Raw genomic sequence first — 22,543 nt, forward strand, 5'->3', positions numbered from 1 at the left:
TAATAAAAAATGTTGCTGGAAAACCAGTTTTGTGATACATGAGAATAGCCTTATTTATTATCGGATACAATAACAGGCACCATGAGCATGTGGCTTAAAACATAAAATTATAGACTTCAACAAAATGCATAACATTGTGATAGGTAAATAGCGGCGGAAGCAATAGCACTGCTATGCAATGGCCGTGGGATAAATTTAGCTCACAGTTGAGTAAAGGATTTCGACCCGTCTGGGCTGGTCTTAATTCGACTCCAGCGCAGTGGCGAGGAGCAGGATCTCTTCTGTGCTAACACGAGGAAATGATCTTCCCAAAAAAAATGGAAAACGCGATTGTACTCTCCGGTGGTATAGATTAACGAGAGTCAGCAATGCGGTGGTCAATTTTTTGTACTCTCCTAGGGATGTCAGTTGATCTAGTGCGGAAGAGTACATCTCGCCCCAGACTTTGAACTTAGTCAGCCCTAGATCACCTAAAAACTCGAGGTCGACCATTATTTCCAGAGTTATGCCGTGAATCTCAGCATCCATGAGGAACCGATAGAGGGTATTTGGACCATCAGTCATCAAATAGCTCCACTGGTGCATCCAAACGGGAAGAGCGTTCCCGCCGGTTCCCATGCCACTCGGAATGATTCCCGCGAAGCAAGTGCGGATCTCTCCGGGTTCGGTACTGAGCGCGCGTATTGCTTCGGCGAAAAAGATGGCTTCGACATCTTTCCAGCTGCTACCAAATTGGACGCTCTGAGGGGCATATAGAGCGATCGATGGTGTATTCTCGTCACCAGGTATGCTGACCTCAATGGATACCACTTTATGCTGTGCGGTCGCCAAGGTGTCGCTGTAAACTGCACTCCCCATCGCCGTCAGCTCTGATAGATCTTCCTGGAGAACCTCTGCAAACCTATTGACGCACGCGCTTTCGTGCGTCTGACCATACGTGACGACAATCGACTGCCCCGGCGCGTGCAGATAAGCCGCCCCTTGATGGCGATCCACAATTTGGCCAGGTCCAGTATAGGTGATCGTTGTAGGCATTAAGAAGCCTTCGCCAGAAACGTTAGGGTGTAGAGCGAAGCTGGCTAACGGCAGCTGAGATCTGACTAACTCGACCACTTCCGGGTTTTTTTCGCTCATCAATCTCGCCCGGACTGAACGACCAGCGGCCCGAATAAGAATGATCGTGGGGCAAGACATGGGCAGTGCAAAGAAAACGAGCAGCGTTGGGTTGCTAGTATCGCGGAATAAGACTGGGATTTATGAGAAAAGCCGCTCACTGTGGGGACCCCGTGTCTTCGGCCCTATTTAAAACTCTTTATGAACTTTGTGGTCTCCGCCACTCCATTAAAAAATCGTCAAACCAATCGGCTGCCGAACAAGTGGACAAAGTGGCAATCCAGCTGTCGTCAAAGCCATCTCATAAAGATCCGGGAGATCCCATGTGGGTAGATCAACTGGTATCAGAGCTGAGACGGAATTACTTTGATACAACTAGTATTAAAGTGAAGCAGCGTGCTTAGCGGAACTGCTTTGATAGACGAGTATCGGAGCAGAGCAGGATTCATGGCAGTGGTAAGACGATCAGTAGCAGACGGAATGTTGCTGTTTTGAGAACATGGCTTGTGGCAAAATTGCTGAACTGCGCCAAGGGTGGAACAGTTCGTGAGAGCAAGAAGTGTCAAAGCGCGGGAAACTCTCTTGTGGAATGGAGCAACAAGGGCGTTGTCTGTCAACAACTCCTTGGGGCAGATCCATTAAGTCGGCTCGACGAGGACGTCGATTTCAAAGGGTGCGGGTGATTTGTTAGGACCCGATTCTTTGTCAATCGAACGTGGCGCGGCTATGGCAAGGATTGGGGCATGATGGCCTTGCTGTTGGCCTATGCGGGAGCAAAACGATCATGCGGGACAATGGACGAGAAACATTGTCATGAGAACAAGTATTGGCCAAGGTCTTGAGACAGGCAAGATGGGCTTGGCAAAGGCTTGATGAGGCAGTGCGGACAAGTTTGGGCGGCATGAAGCGGCATGCGCGCCAAAGGCAAAGGTACGGGCAGTTCAAGTTGTGGGAGCGCCAAGTACAAGCTAAGCTAAATCACGGAGGCACGGAATGATGGCAAAGGGTTTCAATAGCTAAGGCAAAGCTATGTGAGACAAAAGACAAGCAATGGCACGGATGAAACAAGTGTTGACAAAGACAAGGCAGAAATGCGGCTAAGGCAATGTGCGGCCGACAGGCGTCGAGCATGTGCGGTAAAATCATGGGCAGTAGGTTGCGGACGAGACATTGGCGCGGAGCAATGTCAGAATCAGCCAAGGCTGGGCGCAATGCCAGACTTGGGGCGTGCAATAGCTGACCAAGAAAAAGGGCACATGTAGGGCACATGCCAAAGCAGTGGGCCGTTGTATTTTTGTAATGACTTGTATCCATGTCTGTTTAGTGCTTGTAGCTAATGTCATTTCGTGTAAGATAATGGCCTATGTAGTTGGGGGATGTAAACTACAAGATAGGATCAGATTTAGTATGCTGTGTGTAATGGCTTGGTTCAGTGGGAAGTGGGACCAGTGCTCCACCAGAGGGCTAAGTGCTCCAACAGATGAGCTGAGTGTTCCACTATGAAGGCTGAGTGCTCCACAAACAGAAATAAGTGCTGGAGAGGGCTATTTCGTGGGCAAGTACCCCATTAAATGGTTAAGTGCTTATCAGTGCTTTGACTGGGCAAAGCACAATGACGGAATTGCCCCTTTGTATGCTGTCCCTTAATATCTGCCAGTGGAACCCCCTATATCTATATATATGGGGGCATTTCGTGAAGAGAAGGCATCAAGACCGTGTAGGTCTTGCATTAGGCATCAAGACTATGTCTTGTGCAGAAGGAGAGGGTCTCCAAGAGGAAGATCTAGACCATGAGGGTCTCAGATCAAAAGTGGTATCAAGACTGTAAGAGTCTTGTGCAGGAGGAGAGGGTCTCCAAGACCAAAATCAAGACTGTAAGAGTCTTGTGCAGAAGGAGAGGGTCTTCAAATGAAGAAGAGGGTCTCCGAGACGAAGACGAAGTGGTGCTAAGGCTGGGCATGGGCAGGTCTTAGTGTGTCATGATCGGCTTGTGATCTTGACTAAGTGGGCTATGAACGACTTGTGTTCATAGCAAAGAAACGGAAACAGGTTAGGAAGGTGATTCTTTCTAAGTGTTTCCAAAAGTGGGCTAAGGCTGGAGCGTAGGCAGGTCTTAGTAGTTATGAACGACTTGTGTTCATAGCAAAATGGGAACCAAGAGGGAAACGTGAGAGTTTCTAAGTGTTTCCGAAAGTGGGCTAAGGCTGGAGCGTTGGCAGGTCTTAGTGACAAGATCTATTTGTGATCTTGGCCGGACGAAGTGGGCTGTGAACGGATTGTGTTCATGGCAAAGAGAGGTCCTTTGTATGTTTTGTGATTAATACAAAGGTTGGGTTTTTCCCGTAAGTGTTGGTGTTCTCTTTGTGTTGCTGCCGAATTTTGTGGGAAGCCAATCTTGATGAAAAGTTGGCTAAGTGTTGGAAAAGGCTGAGTAACTTGAGTGTCAGGTTGCTGTCGCGCGGTGTCAAGTTGGGCACGAAAAATTGGCCCAAAACGGCCCCGTGACAACTGGTATCAGCATCTTAAGCACGTGAAGTTGATCTACCCACATGGGATCTCCCGGATCTTTATGAGATGGCTTTGACGACAGCTGGATTGCCACTTTGTCCACTTGTTCGGCAGTCGATTGGTTTGACGATTTTTATAATGGAGTGGCGGAGACCACAAAGTTCATAAAGAGTTTTAAATAGGGCCGAAGACACGGGGTCCCCACAGTGAGCGGCTTTTCTCATAAATCCCAGCCTTATTCCGCGATACTAGCAACCCAACGCTGCTCGTTTTCTTTGCACTGCCCATGTCTTGCCCCACGATCATTCTTATTCGGGCCGCTGGTCGTTCAGTCCGGGCGAGATTGATGAGCGAAAAAAACCCGGAAGTGGTCGAGTTAGTCAGATCTCAGCTGCCGTTAGCCAGCTTCGCTCTATACCCTAACGTTTCCGGCGAAGGCTTCTTAATGCCTACAACGATCACCTATACTGGACCTGGCCAAATTGTGGATCGCCATCAAGGGGCGGCTTATCTGTACGCGCCGGGGCAGTCGATTGTCGTGACGTATGGTCAGACGCACGAAAGCGCGTGTGTCAATAGGTTTGCAGAGGTTCTCCAGGAAGATCTATCAGAGCTGACGGCGATGGGGAGTGCAGTTTACAGCGACACCTTGGCGACCGCACAGCATAAAGTGGTATCCATTGAGGTCAGCATACCTGGTGACGAGAATACACCATCGATCGCTCTACATGCCCCTCAGAGCGTCCAATTTGGTAACAGCTGGAAAGATGTCGAAGCCATCTTTTTCGCCGAAGCAATACGCGCGCTCAGTACCGAACCCGGAGAGATCCGCACTTGCTTCGCGGGAATCATTCCGAGTGGCATGGGAACCGGCGGGAACGCTCTTCCCGTTTGGATGCACCAGTGGAGCTATTTGATGACTGATGGTCCAAATACCCTCTATCGGTTCCTCATGGATGCTGAGATTCACGGCATAACTCTGGAAATAATGGTCGACCTCACCCGCAACCATTTATTGAAACCCTTTAACCACTTCGAGTTTTTAGGTGATCTAGGGCTGACTAAGTTCAAAGTCTGGGACGAGATGTACTCTTCCGCACTAGATCAACTGACATCCCTAGGAGAGTACAAAAAATTGACCACCGCATTGCTGACTCTCGTTAATCTATACCACCGGAGAGTACAATCGCGTTTTCCATTTTTTTTGGGAAGATCATTTCCTCGTGTTAGCACAGAAGAGATCCTGCTCCTCGCCACCGCGCTGGAGTCGAATTAAGACCAGCCCAGACGGGTCGAAATCCTTTACTCAACTGTGAGCTAAATTTATCCCACGGCCATTGCATAGCAGTGCTATTGCTTCCGCCGCTATTTACCTATCACAATGTTATGCATTTTGTTGAAGTCTATAATTTTATGTTTTAAGCCACATGCTCATGGTGCCTGTTATTGTATCCGATAATAAATAAGGCTATTCTCATGTATCACAAAACTGGTTTTCCAGCAACATTTTTTATTATTACGTACATACTTCATTAGCAAAGCCAATGTGACCATTTACTTTTTTCTATAATTACAGATTTGAAATTATAGTAACCAATACATTTGGGCTGGACGAAAATATCTTATATTCATCGTAATGTTTTGCCTTTTTCATTTAGTCTTCAGATTTTACTTAAAACTTAATGAACTCGATACAATATGTCAGGAGCTACATTGGCAACTGGAACAGGGTTCTCCCCGCAGACACGACGTCGTATTGCAAGCAATCCGAATCCATTGTGAAAACTTCAAAAGCTAAACGGTTACCGCTGTCTGTGTCGATAGATAACGAGCCAATTTTCTCAAAATCATCTTCCTGTAGCACTGAGACGAAATGCGTACTCCAGCATGGCTCGCGGTAGTCGATCATAGGAGTGCCTCCACCGAGGGAGCGGAGCCGGTCGCAGACCGCTTGACCACGAACCTCTGGGAGATATGGCGGCAAAGAAGTTAGCAAAGCGCCGAAGTTGGTACTGTTGTAAACCAGGCAGTGTCCTTTCACGCATTGTTCGGCAATCCATTGATCCATGTACATATACAGAAGGCGGCCTCCCGCCGTTGCCCCCTCAGCAGAAAACTCCATTTGGGTGACTGTAGGGCTCCACCATTCGAACATAGATCGATTCACATGCATATGCGCCAATGGGCTTGTAGGCGTTTCAGCGCTGGAAGCCTTTCGATCGTCCGACGAACCCCAGGCCACAAGATCATCGCAATAATCAAGCAGCGCCGCCGCCAGATCCTTCATCAGGCACTGTACGGCCTGAATCCCGTGCAGCGTGTAAAATTCAACGTGATCTTGCCCATTCTCCATCTTTCAGTTCACAAATGCGTTGCGTGCTGAACTGGAATTTTGACAACTATCCGACATTACTTAATGCTGTCCACGCCGATAGGAATCCACCATGCAAAGTGATCACTCCTGAAAGGAATCGGTCCCCACATTTAAAACTCTATTTGAGATCCACGTGTTCTCCATCTTCTCCAAAAGGGAGGTGATATTCCCCATTCAAAAAAGCGCGAATCATATCTTTAGCAGGCACATCCACGTTAGTTTTTTTGGGAAGGAATATGGCACTTTCTCGAAAAGCATCATTTTGCAGGTAAGATCAGAAAGCATCACTTTAATCACACCTAGGCCACCAATCGCCTTCAAACGGAATCTCATGCTCTCTGCCAAACAGGGCGCCACTGGATCTATAAGAATTGCGTTGCCTGACCCGACATTCTCACTCCTAAATGGCTAAAGAATCGAGTGAAGGCTTGCTCTTGGAAAAGAACGACGACGAAGATGAGATCCCTTTTCCACCGGAATTCCCTGCGGATGCTTTCGCAGAACTTCGCTTGCTCTTGGATGAAAAGCCGCTGATCTTCGATCAGATTGGTTCGCTGCTCATCGAGGCGCCGGTCTCAGGAAGATGCGGTCTTCACGCAAGAAAACGGAGCTGTTTAGGGAACGGATCGATGTTGTCCGGCAAGTCACTGGATCTTGGCTAAATATACGTGCTCACTCGTCTCTGTCAACTCTCTAGTCCACCCTTATTTACTTACAAATAACCTTGTGTAATATGTTTCCGTGTTGTTACCCACAAATCAGCGTTTGGAATGTAATATTAATATCGATTGTATTTCATTTTGACTATTTCCGCTACCGCAAAGTTATTATTATATTTTTATCATCTTCGGTACGTAAAACTTAATAGAAAATATGAATGCCAAAGATACAATAGACACTCACTACGCATACTCGCATGCCACTTTTATTCATTCGAGCAATACATAATATCTGTCCCATAATACGTACGACCATGAGAATGATGGTGACACAAATATCAGTTATGCGATAAACTGCTGAAACTCGATCCGAACAGAATGTGGGAGGTCCGGCGGCCCTTACTGTAACAGCCCCTTGCCGATTGCCAGTATGGCCTCATAAGGTAAAGGCTGCCCACACAGTTCCCTGCTAAAAATCTTGCAGAGCCCTTTCCCACCACTTCGTTTCTCAATTTCGCAGCTCTGACGGTCGAATTCTTCATTTGGGAAGATAGCCACAAAATAATCCATATCTGTTGGTCCCTGGTACCCTCCTCCCGAACAGGAGTTATGGATTTCCCTTAAAGCAGCCAGTGAGACATTTGTCTGATAAGGAGGAACGTCGCAGGCTAACAGTTCCCCATCTGAGCCTTCTTTGCACAAGAGGCGCTGCTTCTTCTTACAAGCTACCGCCATGGCCTTGGAGGTAAAGACAAAGGCCATAGGAAACGTCAGCCCGGCCGGATGCAGCTCCATCTCCGAGTCGCTGAGACAGGCCACTTCTACATGAGTCCTACCCTCAGCTGCAGACGGCATATAGTACTTTAACGTCTCTGTTTGCGCAGACTTGTACGCCTCCACCACATTCAGAAGCTCATCCTTCAATTGAAGGGGGTCCTTGATCCAACGAAGATCATCGACATGGAGCTGTTGAGACCTACCTGGACGAGCCATTGATGCTGTCACGCTAAGCTTTTTACAGGTAGCAAACATGAATGAGAATAGAGTGTCACCAACATAATTTGTCTGGAGCGCCGATGTATGATAATTTCTCAATGATATACCATTGCTCACAAATACTTTTTCTTATTTTAGATTTCATACAAATTCGTAAATCAAGGGTATGAAATTTGCCTAATAACTCCTGTTATTTTCAAGTACGTTGACCAAGACGTTCTTCATTTTAGACTATCCGTTTTCGTTGATCTTTTGCCACAACCGCTAATTAGGACATAGTTCTGTTGTTGTTGTCCTAGGGTGCATAATTAACGGTTTTCAAGGCAGCACGACTTTGCATGCTTTGTGAAGACATGTCGGCCGTTCTTTCAAAAAGCCAGCAGAAAATTAGGAAATTAAACAATTGCGGCGCGTAGGTCCGGTATATCGTTGTTGCTTGAAAAAAATTCAAGAGCCGGATTTTCCTGCTTGCCAAGCAACCCGCCGACTTGTTGTAAACAGTCAACGCTAACATCCTCAGTAAAATAAATGAATTAAACCATTCTTCCGTTAAAACACAACAACACATTAGATTCAAAACCAGGACTGTTACATCAAACCAGATATAGTTATTACATGCATTTTCCAAATTGAAACAAGTACGGCACCCTTGGCTGCTGTGACAGCCGATTCTTTAGACAGCGACGACTAGCCTGCAAACTTGCACTCGCCATGCCTCACCAGCTCCCCAGGTTCGAGCCGGCCAGGGCTACGTGCATAAAGACTGAATGTCAGGGGCTCTCCTCTTGTCGACGTTAGCTCGAGCTGCTGATCCAACTTTCTGACTGGCCCGCTGAAAGAAAAGGCAGCGAAGTAGGCACTACGAATAGCATCCTCATAGCTGAAGAAATCGGTTGCCTTCCCGAGTCCACGAGACACCTCATGGGGCGACACATCAGCATGGTACGGGGGAAGGTCGGTAAGGAGGGTGCCTCCCCTGCAATTATAGGGCATGGATCTCCCAAAAAAGCAGCGCATCATTGTCGGGCAGTCGACATAGAGATACAGTAGTCGTTTGGCCCCCGAGACTTCTTCTTCATCGATGTCCATGGATTCACCTTGAGGACCATGCTCCAGTAAGGGTTTGAGCTCATCTTCGGCGTTTTCCATATGCTTCTTGAGCCCATCGCTGCACGTCACCCCCTGCACCGTCAGTTTGAAAAAGAGAGCACATAGGTTATCTTCAGCCATTATGTTAACAAAGTGGGAAACAAGACCGCTTGTGTTCTCAGTTTGATTTAAGCCCACTATTTATCGTTGCCCATATCTCTCCGTTTAATTTTAGCAAATAAAATATTTAGTTAGGCCTAGATGCAAAGCAAAGAATTAAATATTGTATCTGTTCTAAAGCATGGCGTTGTCAGTGTTTCACGTCTCTCAAACGGACCACATGTGATTTTATTTGAAAGGTTTTACACCCTTCGGAGTGCACGTGCCGGAATAGATTCTTTTTTTAATAATGGTGGATTGCCCCATTATGACCTATGCTTTTTCCTTTTTTTGCTTTAATAATGGATGCACTTACTAACTTTATTGATACTGCTGCACGCATTGGTTTGTGAGCTGGAACCCACGTTAGGGCTGTCGGCACCAAAGCTCCACAGCTGGCCAAGTTTCATTGGTTCTCTTAAAGCATGCAAAATGGAGCCACTATTCTTACTTTTATTCTTTGATAATTGCTGTTCAACTGCACTTATTTGACTGTCGATCTGATACGAGTGAAAAAGATAATTATGATTGCTTAGGCCTTTTATTTACTTAGGATCAGTTCTATAACGCGACCAACAAACATTCAGATCAATTTTTCTAGTACCTCGCATTCGGCAATCGCATTCTAGGTTTATCTTCAATTGGCGAAAGATTTACATTTATAGAATTGCATAAAAAACTAAGAGGTAAATACATTCCATGTTCGTGCGGGTATGCATTTGTTCTAGCACAGCACACTTGAAAAACAATGCATAATGGAAAACGTAATCAACCCCCAATAATTGAGGTAAAATATATTAATTTTCGGAGTACGTGAAAAAGCATCTCACGTTTGCCGACGCCCACTTTTACGAAATTCAATGAGCCTTTCCGCCTTTTATCGTCCCATTATGGGCATCTTTTGACCATTTTCTGGCAAAGCGGACGAAACCAATTTGACGGCAACCCGATTTCAATGAGCCCGTGAATGATCCAACAAAAGCTTGACCTGATTTTGGGCTTGCCTGTCGTGAGCATCGATTTTGATGTGAATGGGGATTGTTGCCAAACTTTGTCCTGCTCCCGACAAAATACTGTTTCTATTTTAGTTCCAACTTCCGGCGGTACTTTAAATGGCTTTGGAATCTGCAGTTTTTCTCATCCTAACTCAGATCAACATGCCTTATCAGCTACTTTTCATTCAACGCTTACACCCAAGAAATCTCACTCGAGCATTGAGCTCAACGCTTTCACCCAAGAAATCTCACTCGAGCATTGAGCCCGATAAATCTCTGCAAGGGGATTGAATCCGCTTTTAACACGTATAATGATGCCTATAGCAAAACCCTTATGGATTTGCAAAAAAAATGGGCTCTGGGAGTCCTCAATTTAGAGATAGGTATTCCAGCCGTTAGTATACTTAAAGAGTTGGCTGAACTTCTCTGGTACAAAATCTGTTATCATCCCCCGATGTTGGTTGATCAACTGGATTTGGCTCGAGAGAAGGACCAACATGTGTTTGTCTACCTCTCCCGTGAGAAGATGGAGGGAGTGCTGAAGGAAGGGTCCGTTGTGTTTGGGAGGGATGCCGTGTTGGCGACGACGATCCAGCCATATCGGTGCGACCTGCCACTCGAAGAGATGCTTCGTGTTCACAATGGTGTTTGGCCGCACAGCGAGACGAAGGAACCTGATCTGGAGTGTTTCATCGCCATTTTCGCCAGCACCTTGTTCGTTCACTTACGGGACCTAAAAGTGACCACTCTTCATGGGAAAGAGGCAGCTTGCCCCTTCTTTGTGCGGCGAGGAACTCTAGACCGCCCCTATGATGTGGTGGCTTGCGGTAAAACATGGTTCAGCAAAAGGGCCGGCAGGATGCCACTTTGGGCAGCACCATCCCACCGACCAGACCTAACACTGCGGCTCTCGGCACTCGACTACGAAGCGAAGGATGATCAAGCGATCAAGCCGGGGACAGCAAACATAAAGAAGGAAGACTGAGATCGAGGCTTGAACTCCACCTGCAGGGCACCTTGTCTTTGATTTGATTTGTTTCTTCCCGCGTTGTGTAACATGGAGCTTTGATTTTGTAGTTGTCTTTGGTTCGGTGGCATGGCTTGTTCTGTAACAAGTGTGTTGTCCTGATAATAAATTTGCCCCGCAATTACTGCAACAACACTCAACGTAGCTATATTAAAAAGAAGTTGCTGCTTTACATATTTGCATATTTCATAACATAGCTAAATTTTATATATTAGCGCAAACGGATTTCGATATCAAATAATACAGATATTTCCAACCTATTACATGAAACATCTCTACAGAGACGTTAAAGTACTATATAGACTAAACACGGGATAACGGCAATGCGGCTCGATTTTATTCTAGGTTTAGTAGAAATACTTGATTTCACCGCCCAGCGGAGGTGAATCTTATTTGACGAGCCACATGCGTATTAATCCCGTGGGTTTCTGTCGAATTGCGTATTAATCCAGTAGGTTTGAGATCTCATTCTCGCCGGCCGCACGGCTTCTCGCTGCAACTCGCCCCTCGTTGATCATCACGGTCGGAGCTTGGGAGTTGGTGGCCAGAGGATGGGTGCTCAGATGAGCTGGTTCAGCAAGGAGTCCGGAGGGGGATACCTATTTGGCCCGCCTCTTCTTAGTCTTTTTACGCTTCACAAACTTAGAAAGGGCGATCGATGCTTCGCCAAAGGTCTGGGCCATGTCGGTGATATTGATGCCAGCAAATTCCATCCTGAAAAAAACGATTAGTGTATTTTAGCAACAGAAATATATGGATCAGTAAATTAGAACAACAGGAGCTATAATGGCACCCACGGTGTTGAAGCTTTACAGCATGATCTAAATGGCGTTTTGGCTTGATGAAATGAGCTATTTAAGCCATGTTCTTGTGGTTTTCCACCCACTTGAGAACAGTAAAAGTGGGCCCCAGAACCGAAAGGTGAGTTTGTGTAATCTGCATAATGATGAAGCATCCTTTTTTCCGGCCAGCCGTTTGAAATTTGAGCTCCGTTGATTCCGGGATTTCCTTTTCAAGCTGTGTGATTGACAGCATGAAATCTTTAAGAAAAAATTCAAAACTTAAACAGGAGAACGGATGGTGACACTTCATCTTTCCCACTTAAATATGTAGATGCTCAATTAGTGGTGAGTGGACACAGAAAAAATCACATGGCTCGAGACAAGTGGACTGACGCCTGTGACGAGCGCAATGACCTCAGTGGTGTTAGTGGGAATATTTCGAATTGCGTAGCCAACTAATGCTTTTAATTATGATTATAGGGCCCCTTGGGGTTGGCAAGATGCAAAGGCACGTGAAGGGGCGCATTGTCCAACGGCATTTCTTGGGAATGAGAACAAATTTGTACAGGAATGCAATCATACCCAGATGCCATAATAACGAATTATTTTAGTCAGATTTATGATATATTGGCAGCACTGAGACCCAAAATAGCGCTTATGAATTCCTGAATGAGTGCAAATTTTGCATTGCGGTTTTATAACTTGAAAGAGAATTTTAAACATTACATTGATGGAAATACATGAACCTACGGGATTAATACGCACTTTGAATAATTTAACATTATTATTGCTGAAAACTCCTATTCTTTACACCAGTCCAGCGGATTGAAGGATGAGAGCGTCCCACCGGTGCTGCGAACAATAGCGCAAGCCACCTTGATCCCGGCCTCCACATACTCCTCACACGAGGCCCCGGTGACGCAATATTCTCGGTCAATAAAACAGGCTCCCACGTCCTGCTCTGTCGAATTAGCACCCGGAAGCAGATCTTGGAAATATTGACCATTCTCCGGAGAACTTCCCTTCCACGAAGTTTCCCTCAAACTGTCCATCAGGTGGCCATCAAACACGTACCGTTCATAGTTTTCATCGACTGGGACCAACGGCAAAGCCAGCTGAGGAAAGGCAGTAGAAACTTCCCGAACTAATTCCAAGCACCGTCGCTTCTTGTTGTGGCGGTCCATCGGCCGACACAACAATTCATCCAGACTTTAATGAAAGACGACAAGCCCCTCCCCGGCTGGCGATTCGATGTCGATGCAGCAAAGCTCACGAACAAGTCCATCGGTCCAAATCATGGCAGGAATGTCGGCGTTGACCCAGAACTTTTGCTTAGTGACCATGAAGAGTGCTGAGTTGCGAGCGGTAGACGAGTAGTCAACGGCGCGTGCGCCATCGTAGCTGAAGGAGATCTTATCCCCGGTCAGTCTGGTTTCAACCGAAACAGCTCCAGCGTTGCCGCCTAGGATGACCCGATCAAAAAAAAGCGACTGTTGGTCTTTCAAGCATACCTTGAATTTCCCCTTCTGCTTTGCTATCCCCCACACCGGATCAAAACAGAGTCGTGTTTCTCCCTGGCTTTTCTGGAATATTTCAATGCGCATGCGAGCCTGCAAAAGTTGAATGCCGCCAATAGAAAGATACTGATCCTCCTCGTAGCCACTGATTATCCAACCAAGGATCGTTGAAAATAGCAGGTGCTGGTAAAGGGACGAAACTCGGCCGCACCCCAATCTTATGATCCCGAAAGCCTCAAAATCATCCGGTCCCCATACCTCCCCACCAGGAGGGGAATCACCACAGGTGAAGATCTCAACCAACGCGGCACGGAAAGTGAAATGGCCGAACTCTGTAAGCCAAGCCAACCATGCCTCTCGGGCTTCGTAATGACGCCCCCCTTCTAACATCGAAGAGATTTCCATCGGAGCGACGAGCCTTCTGCCGTTTCGTTCACACCCTTGGCACAGTAGAGTCTTCCATCCGACGTATACCCGTTGAAATAACCCCGGGGGATCTTGTCCGGCTAGCCAGATGTAGCATTTCTGCCGGAAATACAGTGCTGTGTGATCGTTGTCGGCGCGAGGAAATCGGAGGCTGGACGGATTCTAAACTTGTCCAGATAGTATGAAAGACAAACTTGGTTGTCGGAGAAAGGCATGACTCCAAATGAAGTCAAGGCCTCTTGGACGCCGATGGGCACAGGCGGCGGCGCCCCAATGTTACGGATCTCATCAACAGTATCGAAAGGAGTGATATTTCTGACGCCCGTGCCAAGTAATTCAATTGCAGCAACAAGACCAGACAGTCCACCTCCCACTATGGCAACACTAGGTAGTGGTGTGCCCTCTGGATAATGCCCTACACCATCATGCGCTTCGCTCTCTTGAAGGAAAACCTGATGGTTGTACCACGGGTCAAAGCAGCAAGGAGGTGCATCAGAGATCTCTGCTCGATTCAATTCATCGTGGAACAGCACCGGCCCAATTGCCACTATGTCGTACCGGCTAAAGAAGCCGGCCGGTCGACGAAAGAAGCGGCAGGTTCTTTCTAAGCCATTTCGCCCATGCAAGATACATGTTCGCTCCTCAACGAACAGGCTGCTGAGTTGGATGGCGATAAAGCACTGCACGTCCGCGGACGTCGTGTAACTGCTTGGAAAAATCTCATTATGTACGCGTGCCATTTCCTGCAGTGAAAGGTCACTCATGTAAGGCGGGATTATGCAGGCCAACACGGTCTCACCACGTCGAGCAATGCACTGGTTTTCCAGAAACCACCGTAGACGGCTGGACGATGTGTAAATGAAGACCTGGGTGTGACGAGGTATCAATACCTCCAGCTCGCCTAGTCGGGGACCGTGAAGGCAAGGTGCAATCTGGAAAACCAGCACCACGTCTTCAATTATTTCTGCAAACCCCTCGTCGAATACCCAATCCGTCCACCTTTGCTGATATTGCAGGAGCTGTTTGCAGAACTGAGCATAGCATGCGAAGGACTGAGAAATTGCGCGGGCCAGTTTTATTGCACTAGGTGGATTGGTGATGGCAAACGGAGGGAAGCATGGACGCCGGTATGGAAGATCCATGAGGGAAATAATGGGTTGCTTGAGGGAAGAAGCTTTTCTTAATACAAAATGCATGAATCTTAGAAAAAATCATCGTTTTATTCTAGTGGATGCGACAGTATCAAAAACACCGCGAAGACTTTGTTGCTAATTGTGAACTTTACGGAGTTGCGCGCCCCCGAAACACGGAAACGATGTCTGACCCCACAAGCGACATAAGCGAGAAACATGGGACCATTATTTCAATAAAATCGGAAATATTTGAAATCTGTAACACTAATAGAAGAAAATACACGGTTTATTACAGTTAACACACAATAACCGCGAAGCTTTAATCCCAAATGCTAGAGTTTTTAACTTAAGAATGCTTAAAGAACCATGTCTATGGAGGTTCAAAAGGTCGTGGCATACCAGGATCATCTTCATCATGTGCAAGTGCTGGACGATAAGGCCGCTTCCTAACATAGTTTTCCTGCAGAGGTCTTGGGATCTGAAATGAAAACCGGGACATACTTACACCTTCTGCTACATACTCCGGGTGTTCCTGCAAATACCTGAGAAGAGAAAGCATTGAGCAAAAACCATGAGGAATATGAAAAGAAAATACAGATTCAAGATTTTGTAATTTTACTTTTGAATTTCAATCATAGAACGAAGTCTTTTGCCTGATGGCGCAACATAATACCTGAAAAATCATCATGACAAGAGAAATGTTAATTAGGCAGTGTTTGTCCTAGCTTAAAAGGGAAGAATCATATATTCACTTTTTAAGACCTACTAACAGCAAAAGGAGGAGGGAAGGAATGCAAGACACATACACATCAGCAAACCTGGTGCCTCCTTCACCTCGGATTCTTAAAAGGCGTTCCCACCCAGGAGGGGGCTGAGCAATATTAGGCTTATCAATAGCCCAGAGCCTACTTCCATCTTGAGTAAGATCAGGTGGATCATCACATGATACTCCAGCACGCCACTCACGGGCTGTTTCACAATAGAAAGGCTGTTCCAATATGTGTTCCCTTATCTCTTCATACTTCTCCTTTGTTGGTATGAGCCTCCACTTGAAGCAGTTAGCACACTGCACGGTAAATGCCCCTACAGCTGGCAAAATTCTAGATGTATAATTTGGAAAGGAGTTTCCTCGAGGTTGAGAATCAAGAGGATCAGGGACGAGTTCAATTTCGCCAGCACCAACTGCAGCAGGATCGTAAAGCACCAATTGCTTTTGAGCATCTTCACCTTGGTTATCCTCATCGTCTGTGCTATGATCTTCTCGTTCTGGTGAAGAAGTAACATCTATAGGATTCTGATTAAAAGCAGGGTGTGCAGAATTTCTCAAATCTTTTGGCTCATACTTCATATTATCTCGGTGACTGGCAACTGAAGAACCATGAATATCATTATGATCTGTTTTTCCAAGGGTCGCAAGGTCCAGATGATCTTGCTCCATCTAACCAATTCTAGATTGAATAGAACTGTCCAAACAAAGCAAACATAATTTATTCAACAAGAGAACTCCTGGAACAGTGAACAGCATAGGACAGAAAAAGAACACCTTTTATCCTATTTAACCAAAGGGCTAATTTATGTACTTTCTACAAAGACAGGAACCCCTGTTTGGATTGGTAAAATAAATGCTGAAAGGGAGTTCTCCAAACCAAGTCATCAAGAGCTGACATGAGTTGATAATACAGAGCAATTATAAATCAAATTTGAAACGTCAGTCTGGTAGCAATTGAAACAATCTCCATACCCAAATGTGTCCATCTAGTACAAGGAACAAATTTATAAACAAGAAGATCCAGTTAAACATGTGAGGGGTCTCGACAAAAACACTTTCAAAGGAGAAAATATAATTTAACTCTATGGGGCACTCAAAGTACAGGAGTTCTTCTCTATGATGAAAGCAATGACTTAAAATCACCAAGAAAATGCAAGATAAAACTAATGAAAGACCAATAAAACTAAATATCATTAATAACAGGAAATTCTACATGAAGATAAATCAGAGTGACTGTCCAGATAAGGCTAGGAGAGGCCACAAACGAGATCCGTGGCAAAAGTTAAATTTTGAAACTGCTCAACTAAATGACTTTACAGGAGACTTGGCAACCATGAAAGGAAGTTGATGTTCTGGGAAATGAAATCATTCATAAAGCAGCAAAAGGTAAATAGTTTGAGCCACAACTTAGGCATACTATTTAATGCTGATGTGCCAGGTAACAGGTAAAGTCCGAAGGCTGTTCCCATCCCTGTCGGGGAGCCAGAACTTAGGAATACTATATCTTTATCAGAAACTTAGGAATACTATTTATATTGAACAAACAAGAAAGTTAGCATCAAATATTTTCAAACAAAACATTTCCCAAGTCATCAAGAGTGCAAATGAATCTAGACAGCGGCCACTTCACATTGAAAAGTTGGTCTAATTACTTGATCATATTGGTGTGCAAGAACCACTGGATACCAGGAACCACTTGACACTCGGGGAGAGTTTCCAAGGAAGTTTGTCTTAATCTTAAAAAGGTCTGAAGCCACTGTTTTAGGAGATTCTTTGTTGGTCATAAATCTTAAGTTCTTAACCTAATAAGCTCAAAATCTAATTTCAACCAATTAATCTGAGTTCTGTTCACTAATCCTGCACCATTGGTGTAAGCTTTATTTAGGGTCTGAACAGCAGACTTAAATAACCTCTTTTAAAGTCTAGAGTGCAGTCTTTTTGATAAAGTATTGCATTTTTAATAGTGGCATCCACTGGAAACAAAATCAATACATGAGTCTACGGTCAAGTTCTTAGGAGATGCCACTCCCACCTGGTGGATAACCTATCAAGAATTTTTCCTTACAATAAAGTTAAAAACTAAGTTCAGTAAACATTTATGTTGTTCGGACTCTCCGAAATATCGCCGGGTGCATGTTGGATTCTCCAAAAGCAGTGTATTTTTGGAGAATCCGACACGGGTGCGGCAATATTTTGGAGAGTCCGCGCAACATAGGTAAACAGAGCTTCCTAACAAACCTTAGGTGGGATACATTAGGAAACATAAGGACTTAAGGTGAAGTATGTCTCCAAGAGCACCATTAGCATTTGCCTCGAAGTCAATTTTTTTTTGATAAGGTACAGTTTACTTACCTCGAAGTCAAAATTGCACATGTTTAATCTATTACTTTTATAAAAGTGGGAAGAATCTATGTAAAATTTTGACATACCAAAATGCCACTGTAGAGTTGATGGACCTTTTACCCCTTGAAAATATTCTGACATTAATGTACAAAAGAAAGGAAAAGTGTTTTCTAAAACTTATCATCAAATATTTCAAGTTATAGAAAAATATTTAGTATTTGATAATAATGTGAAATTAATAAGAAATATTTTCACAACTATCTATTAGCATGACACTTAAACTAAACTTCTAATCCATACAACTCATGTAATACAAATAAGACTCTTACTGTAGCCCACAATATAAAAATTACAACAAATATAGTTCAATCACACTCAGGTCGGCTATATAAATCATGTTAATATAGTTTTTATTGTGAGGATTTATAGTTCAAGCAAAAGTTTTTACAATATGTGGTCCAAAATTTTAAAATCATTTCAGTGAATTGTGCAACGCCCGAACATAGGGACTAGTAGTCCAATACTATGTTACTCGGACTCTTCAAAAATGTTGTTGAGTGCGTGTCGGATCCTCCAAAGTACTTTCTGCCAACGCTTGGTTTTATAAAGAAAAAGAAGTTTATGAATTCTACATCTCCTAAGAGGCATAAGTTGTTTTTATTCTTGTGAAACCTAGGTGAAGTTTAATATAATTGATTCACATGAGAAGTATACAGAAGACAATCTTTAATAGTAGTTGAAAAGGAAGGTGATACAAATATTTCTAATTAACTTTTAGATTGTGGGAAGTGCAAAGTGAGTTTGGAGAAGTGCAAACTTTGACATCAATTTAACTCTACAAGTGATATACTTAAAGAGAAAATATCAGTCTGATAAAATACTTCACTTCAACAACACGGACATTATTTAAAGGCGGCCCGAGGTTGTGGATACGCAATCCTTGCCGGTAGGGGGAAAGGGAGTTGAGATCTACACATTGATTTTATTAGAAGGATGAGTGGTCATACTATGATTGTTTGCAAGACGTGATCCCACACGCTACAAACAGCAAAGAAGTTATGCAATTGGTAAACTCTTTCTTTTTTGGGTAGCTTATCAAATCGAATTTTTGGATATATTGTTGAATCATTTTTCATGCATTCGGTTTCCGGAAAATTTTGGAAGTAGGAAAGTATCATTGATGCAACTAACAGACTATTCAAAGTTAAATTACTCTAACAACAATGTGCTTGCCATACTTAAATACTTCATCTCATCCAACAACCAATCACTTGTCCAACAACTTAAGTAAGAACCAATGACTAATGATGTATTAGTCATTGCTGCTTACCTTTTTTTCATCCAAAAAAGAAACTATGCAGCAAGACTAGTACCTTGTTATTGTTCAACACAATTTTTTTCAAAGCTGACACAAATGTTAAATGGGTAAGAAAAAAGACCTCAAAAGAAAACAATCCACATACGTCAGCCTCAACTTTATGGAATCTGCAAAGATTCTATTAATAAACATGTAGCTAATATTCAAGCATGTCATACAACGTTTATCGTCCTAAAGGTCTAGCATTCACTACTTTAAACTGCGGAAAAATAACAAATCTGACAAATGGAATTCCATTCAAGCAATTCTTCATTATCATAAAAACCACACCATTTTTAGTAATAGTTGGAGTTTCTTCCAAATATGGCACATTTAGAAAACTTGCCTCAGTAGGACATAGAAGAAATGAAGTACCTAGCCTTAATATAGCAGGATGTTTTAAACTACTAAAAGTATTTGAGGAAAGATTATTTGATCGAAAACCAAAACTTTCGGACTTGGGAAAAATACATACACAAGCCAGAGCAAGTCAAGAAGTGAGGTTTTTTCTATCATCATCTCTTCTTCTTCTTTTTTTGATTTGCACCGGGTGTCCAAGTCTCTTTGAGCCCCGACTAATCCCGGGGGTGCACAGGCCCTCGGCAACGAGTTTCCCGCAAGTGCACCACGGTTAATTCAGGTTTTACCCAGTCCGATAGCCCTCAGAAATTGTTTGCACCCAGTGGGTTTCGAACTTGAGACCTTGAAAGGGAGCAAACTCCAAGGCTCAAGTCAATTGCCACCAGGCCAACCCCAATCTCTTTTAATTGATGTGGAGCATCTCTACATTACTTTATTCTTTCATAACCCAGTGGTTGCAGATAAGGGTTTAAAGTCCATATCCCATTAAACACGCAACAAATGTAAGTGGACAAGTTGCATTCCCCAAGTAAAAGCATCTTTTCTAGTTTGAAGAATTATCAATAGTAGCTACACTAGCTTAGATATTTAAAGTTCCCATTTCTGTTCTTTTTCTATACCCTTTGCTTAAGAATACTAATACACAGCTCCTACTTTTGTCAACACAATTAAAAAAAAAGTGACTGGTATAGACGTAAAGTCTGATAAGACACATAAATAAGTTGCACCCAGGCGGAGGAAATAGGTCAACCATAAATTAAACTGGCCTAAACCTGTGCGAAGCTAGGGTCATATGAATCTAGTCTAGCTACTTGAAAATATGTCCCTCCTACTACAAAACTTAAAACTAGGAGAGAGGATAAAATCAATAATTCTAGATATAACTAGGTCACATTTTGTGCACCAACTAATCAAGGAGAAAAATTCTTGTGGTTGTATAATACGAGTAGTTCTATATTCACTTGATCCATTTTGGTGCATGCAACTGAAGTAGGTGAAAATTTTGTTGGTTCAACAACCAGTTCAGATGGCTACCAATGGAATAATGGGTTTCACCATAGATTAAGAGCAGAATAACTACATACCACTGTATCTGCCAATCTGATTTTATCAGTACTAGTGAATGCCATCACAGTGCTTGCACGCGCAATAACCAAGCACCTTAAATAAAAGCACAAGAACAACAACTATATCTCAGTCCAAAACTTGTTCTGGTCGGTTATATAAATCCACAACATAAAAATAAAAAATGAATCCAAGTGACTGCAAAATCAAGATCCCATTAATAACCATCTACTTCTTTTGAACCCTAAATTGTAAAGAAAACCTAATTCTCCACGCGCGATTTGCATACGTGAATTCAAAATACAACCATTTTTCCAAATATAAAGAAAATGGCTGAATCACAAGGAAAGTGGAAAGAAAAAGAGATAAGGTAAAGCCACTTGGATAAATACCATAAAACAAGACAAGCAAACTAAAGCATTGGCAAAAAGAGTGCAGTGATAGAATCTAAAAATAATTGAATTTTAGAACTTAGGATTTATCAGCAACTTCCAAATAATCAGCATCTTCTTTTCAGAAACTACATACATTACAACAAAATGTCACAAAATCAAGACGGATAACCAAAAAAGAAGTGCCCCAAATCAGTAAATTCAATTCTTTTTTTTTATGACAGTAGTATACGGGCGGACATGTTGATTATTCCACCGGATATCTACTCCCTCCCACCGGCACAAATACTGGGTAACTCTGCTCACCAAGGCGGGTCCGAAGAAATTACCTAGTGTTTTTGGCCTCTCCTGAGATTTTAACCTGAGTAAATTCAATTATTTCTCCAAAACCCCATTTCTTTCAATATATATTTTACTAGAGGAAAAGCGCACAAGTGCACAGATGACATAGATTGAAATCCATATGCACAAAATGAATATATCACAAAACATACATATGCATAAATCATAAAGCAGAGGATAACAGGAATTATACCCAAGTGAGAAACAAAAAGAAAAGAGGGGGATCTAAGCCAGCATCATCCAAGAATCAACGGTTGGCTAAATTAGAAGAAAATATAGGTAGCTGAATATATGTATGTATATGCACGCATCTACATACAGATTACAGACTGCAATTCTTTGCTTCTCCTAGGGAAGTGAGAGACGGAGGCAGAGATAGAAGAGAAGAACTAAGGCAGAGACTCAATTTAATATTGGATGTCGCTCAGCTGTCATTAGTGTAATAAAATTTTATTGCTAAACTAAGGGTCTGTTTGGGCAGTGTAACACCTTGGTTGTTTGCCGGAATGTAATTACCATGCAAATCTTATTATCATATTTGATTGGACAAATATAATTACATCGTTAATCAAACTTTTTTCAAACAACATATAGATAAGTATTATTGCATAATATACGTATATGTAAATAATGAATATCAAACATTAATTTATTATAAGGTATTTAAATAAATATTTTTTATAAAAATATATTAAATAATTATAAATTGATAAATAATGTCATAAATAATTGATATCTTCCAAATAAATAGTATTGTTACTTAAATTAATTAATAAAAATTTTACAAACGAATTTAATATTTTTACCAACTCATTTGAATATAAGAAAATTAACTATGAGTTTAGAAAGTATACTCTATAATAAATATTTATACCAGTAATCAGAAAATAAAACTAGTAACATACAAAGTAAGCAAACTTTATAACTTGTTTGGATGGTTGTTAGTTGTTACTTACCGTTTCATAATGTATCGTATCGTATTGTATTGTATTGTATTGTACTATATCGTTTGATGAATACAATGTTTGGATAGAATGTATCGTTTGATGTCGTTTCATAATATAACACACCGGCGATATGAAGAATAAACTTATAACATTATAAAGAAAAATTATGATAAGAGGTAGAATTATTATA

At 43.0% G+C, this 22,543-nt stretch overlaps 1 protein-coding gene across 7 annotated transcripts in view; it reads right to left on the reverse strand.

Moving 5' to 3' along the window:
• Nucleotides 1-21,839, reverse strand: part of LOC107783173 (methyl-CpG-binding domain-containing protein 2) — a 38,768-nt gene extending 16,929 nt beyond the window's left edge. For 2 of the 7 annotated variants that reach the window (XM_075227892.1, XM_075227890.1), the window contains exons 1-5: nt 21,600-21,832; nt 20,693-20,768; nt 15,585-16,241; nt 15,398-15,451; nt 15,178-15,320 (exon numbers count right to left, since the gene is read on the reverse strand). In XM_075227892.1, the coding sequence (XP_075083993.1) occupies nt 15,178-15,320; nt 15,398-15,451; nt 15,585-16,216 (829 nt within the window). In that variant the 5' untranslated portion in view covers nt 16,217-16,241; nt 20,693-20,768; nt 21,600-21,832. Of the gene's footprint in view, nt 1-8,690; nt 8,833-11,426; nt 11,635-15,177; nt 15,321-15,397; nt 15,452-15,584; nt 16,242-20,692; nt 20,769-21,599 lie in introns of those variants that run through there. The other 5 variants (XM_075227889.1, XM_075227888.1, XM_075227886.1 and 2 more) reach the window with 5 other exon arrangements.
• Nucleotides 21,840-22,543: the final 704 nt, after the last annotated feature.

Source organism: Nicotiana tabacum, chromosome 13 (genome assembly GCF_000715075.1).
Source record: "Nicotiana tabacum cultivar K326 chromosome 13, ASM71507v2, whole genome shotgun sequence".
Classification (NCBI taxonomy): domain Eukaryota; kingdom Viridiplantae; phylum Streptophyta; class Magnoliopsida; order Solanales; family Solanaceae; genus Nicotiana; species Nicotiana tabacum.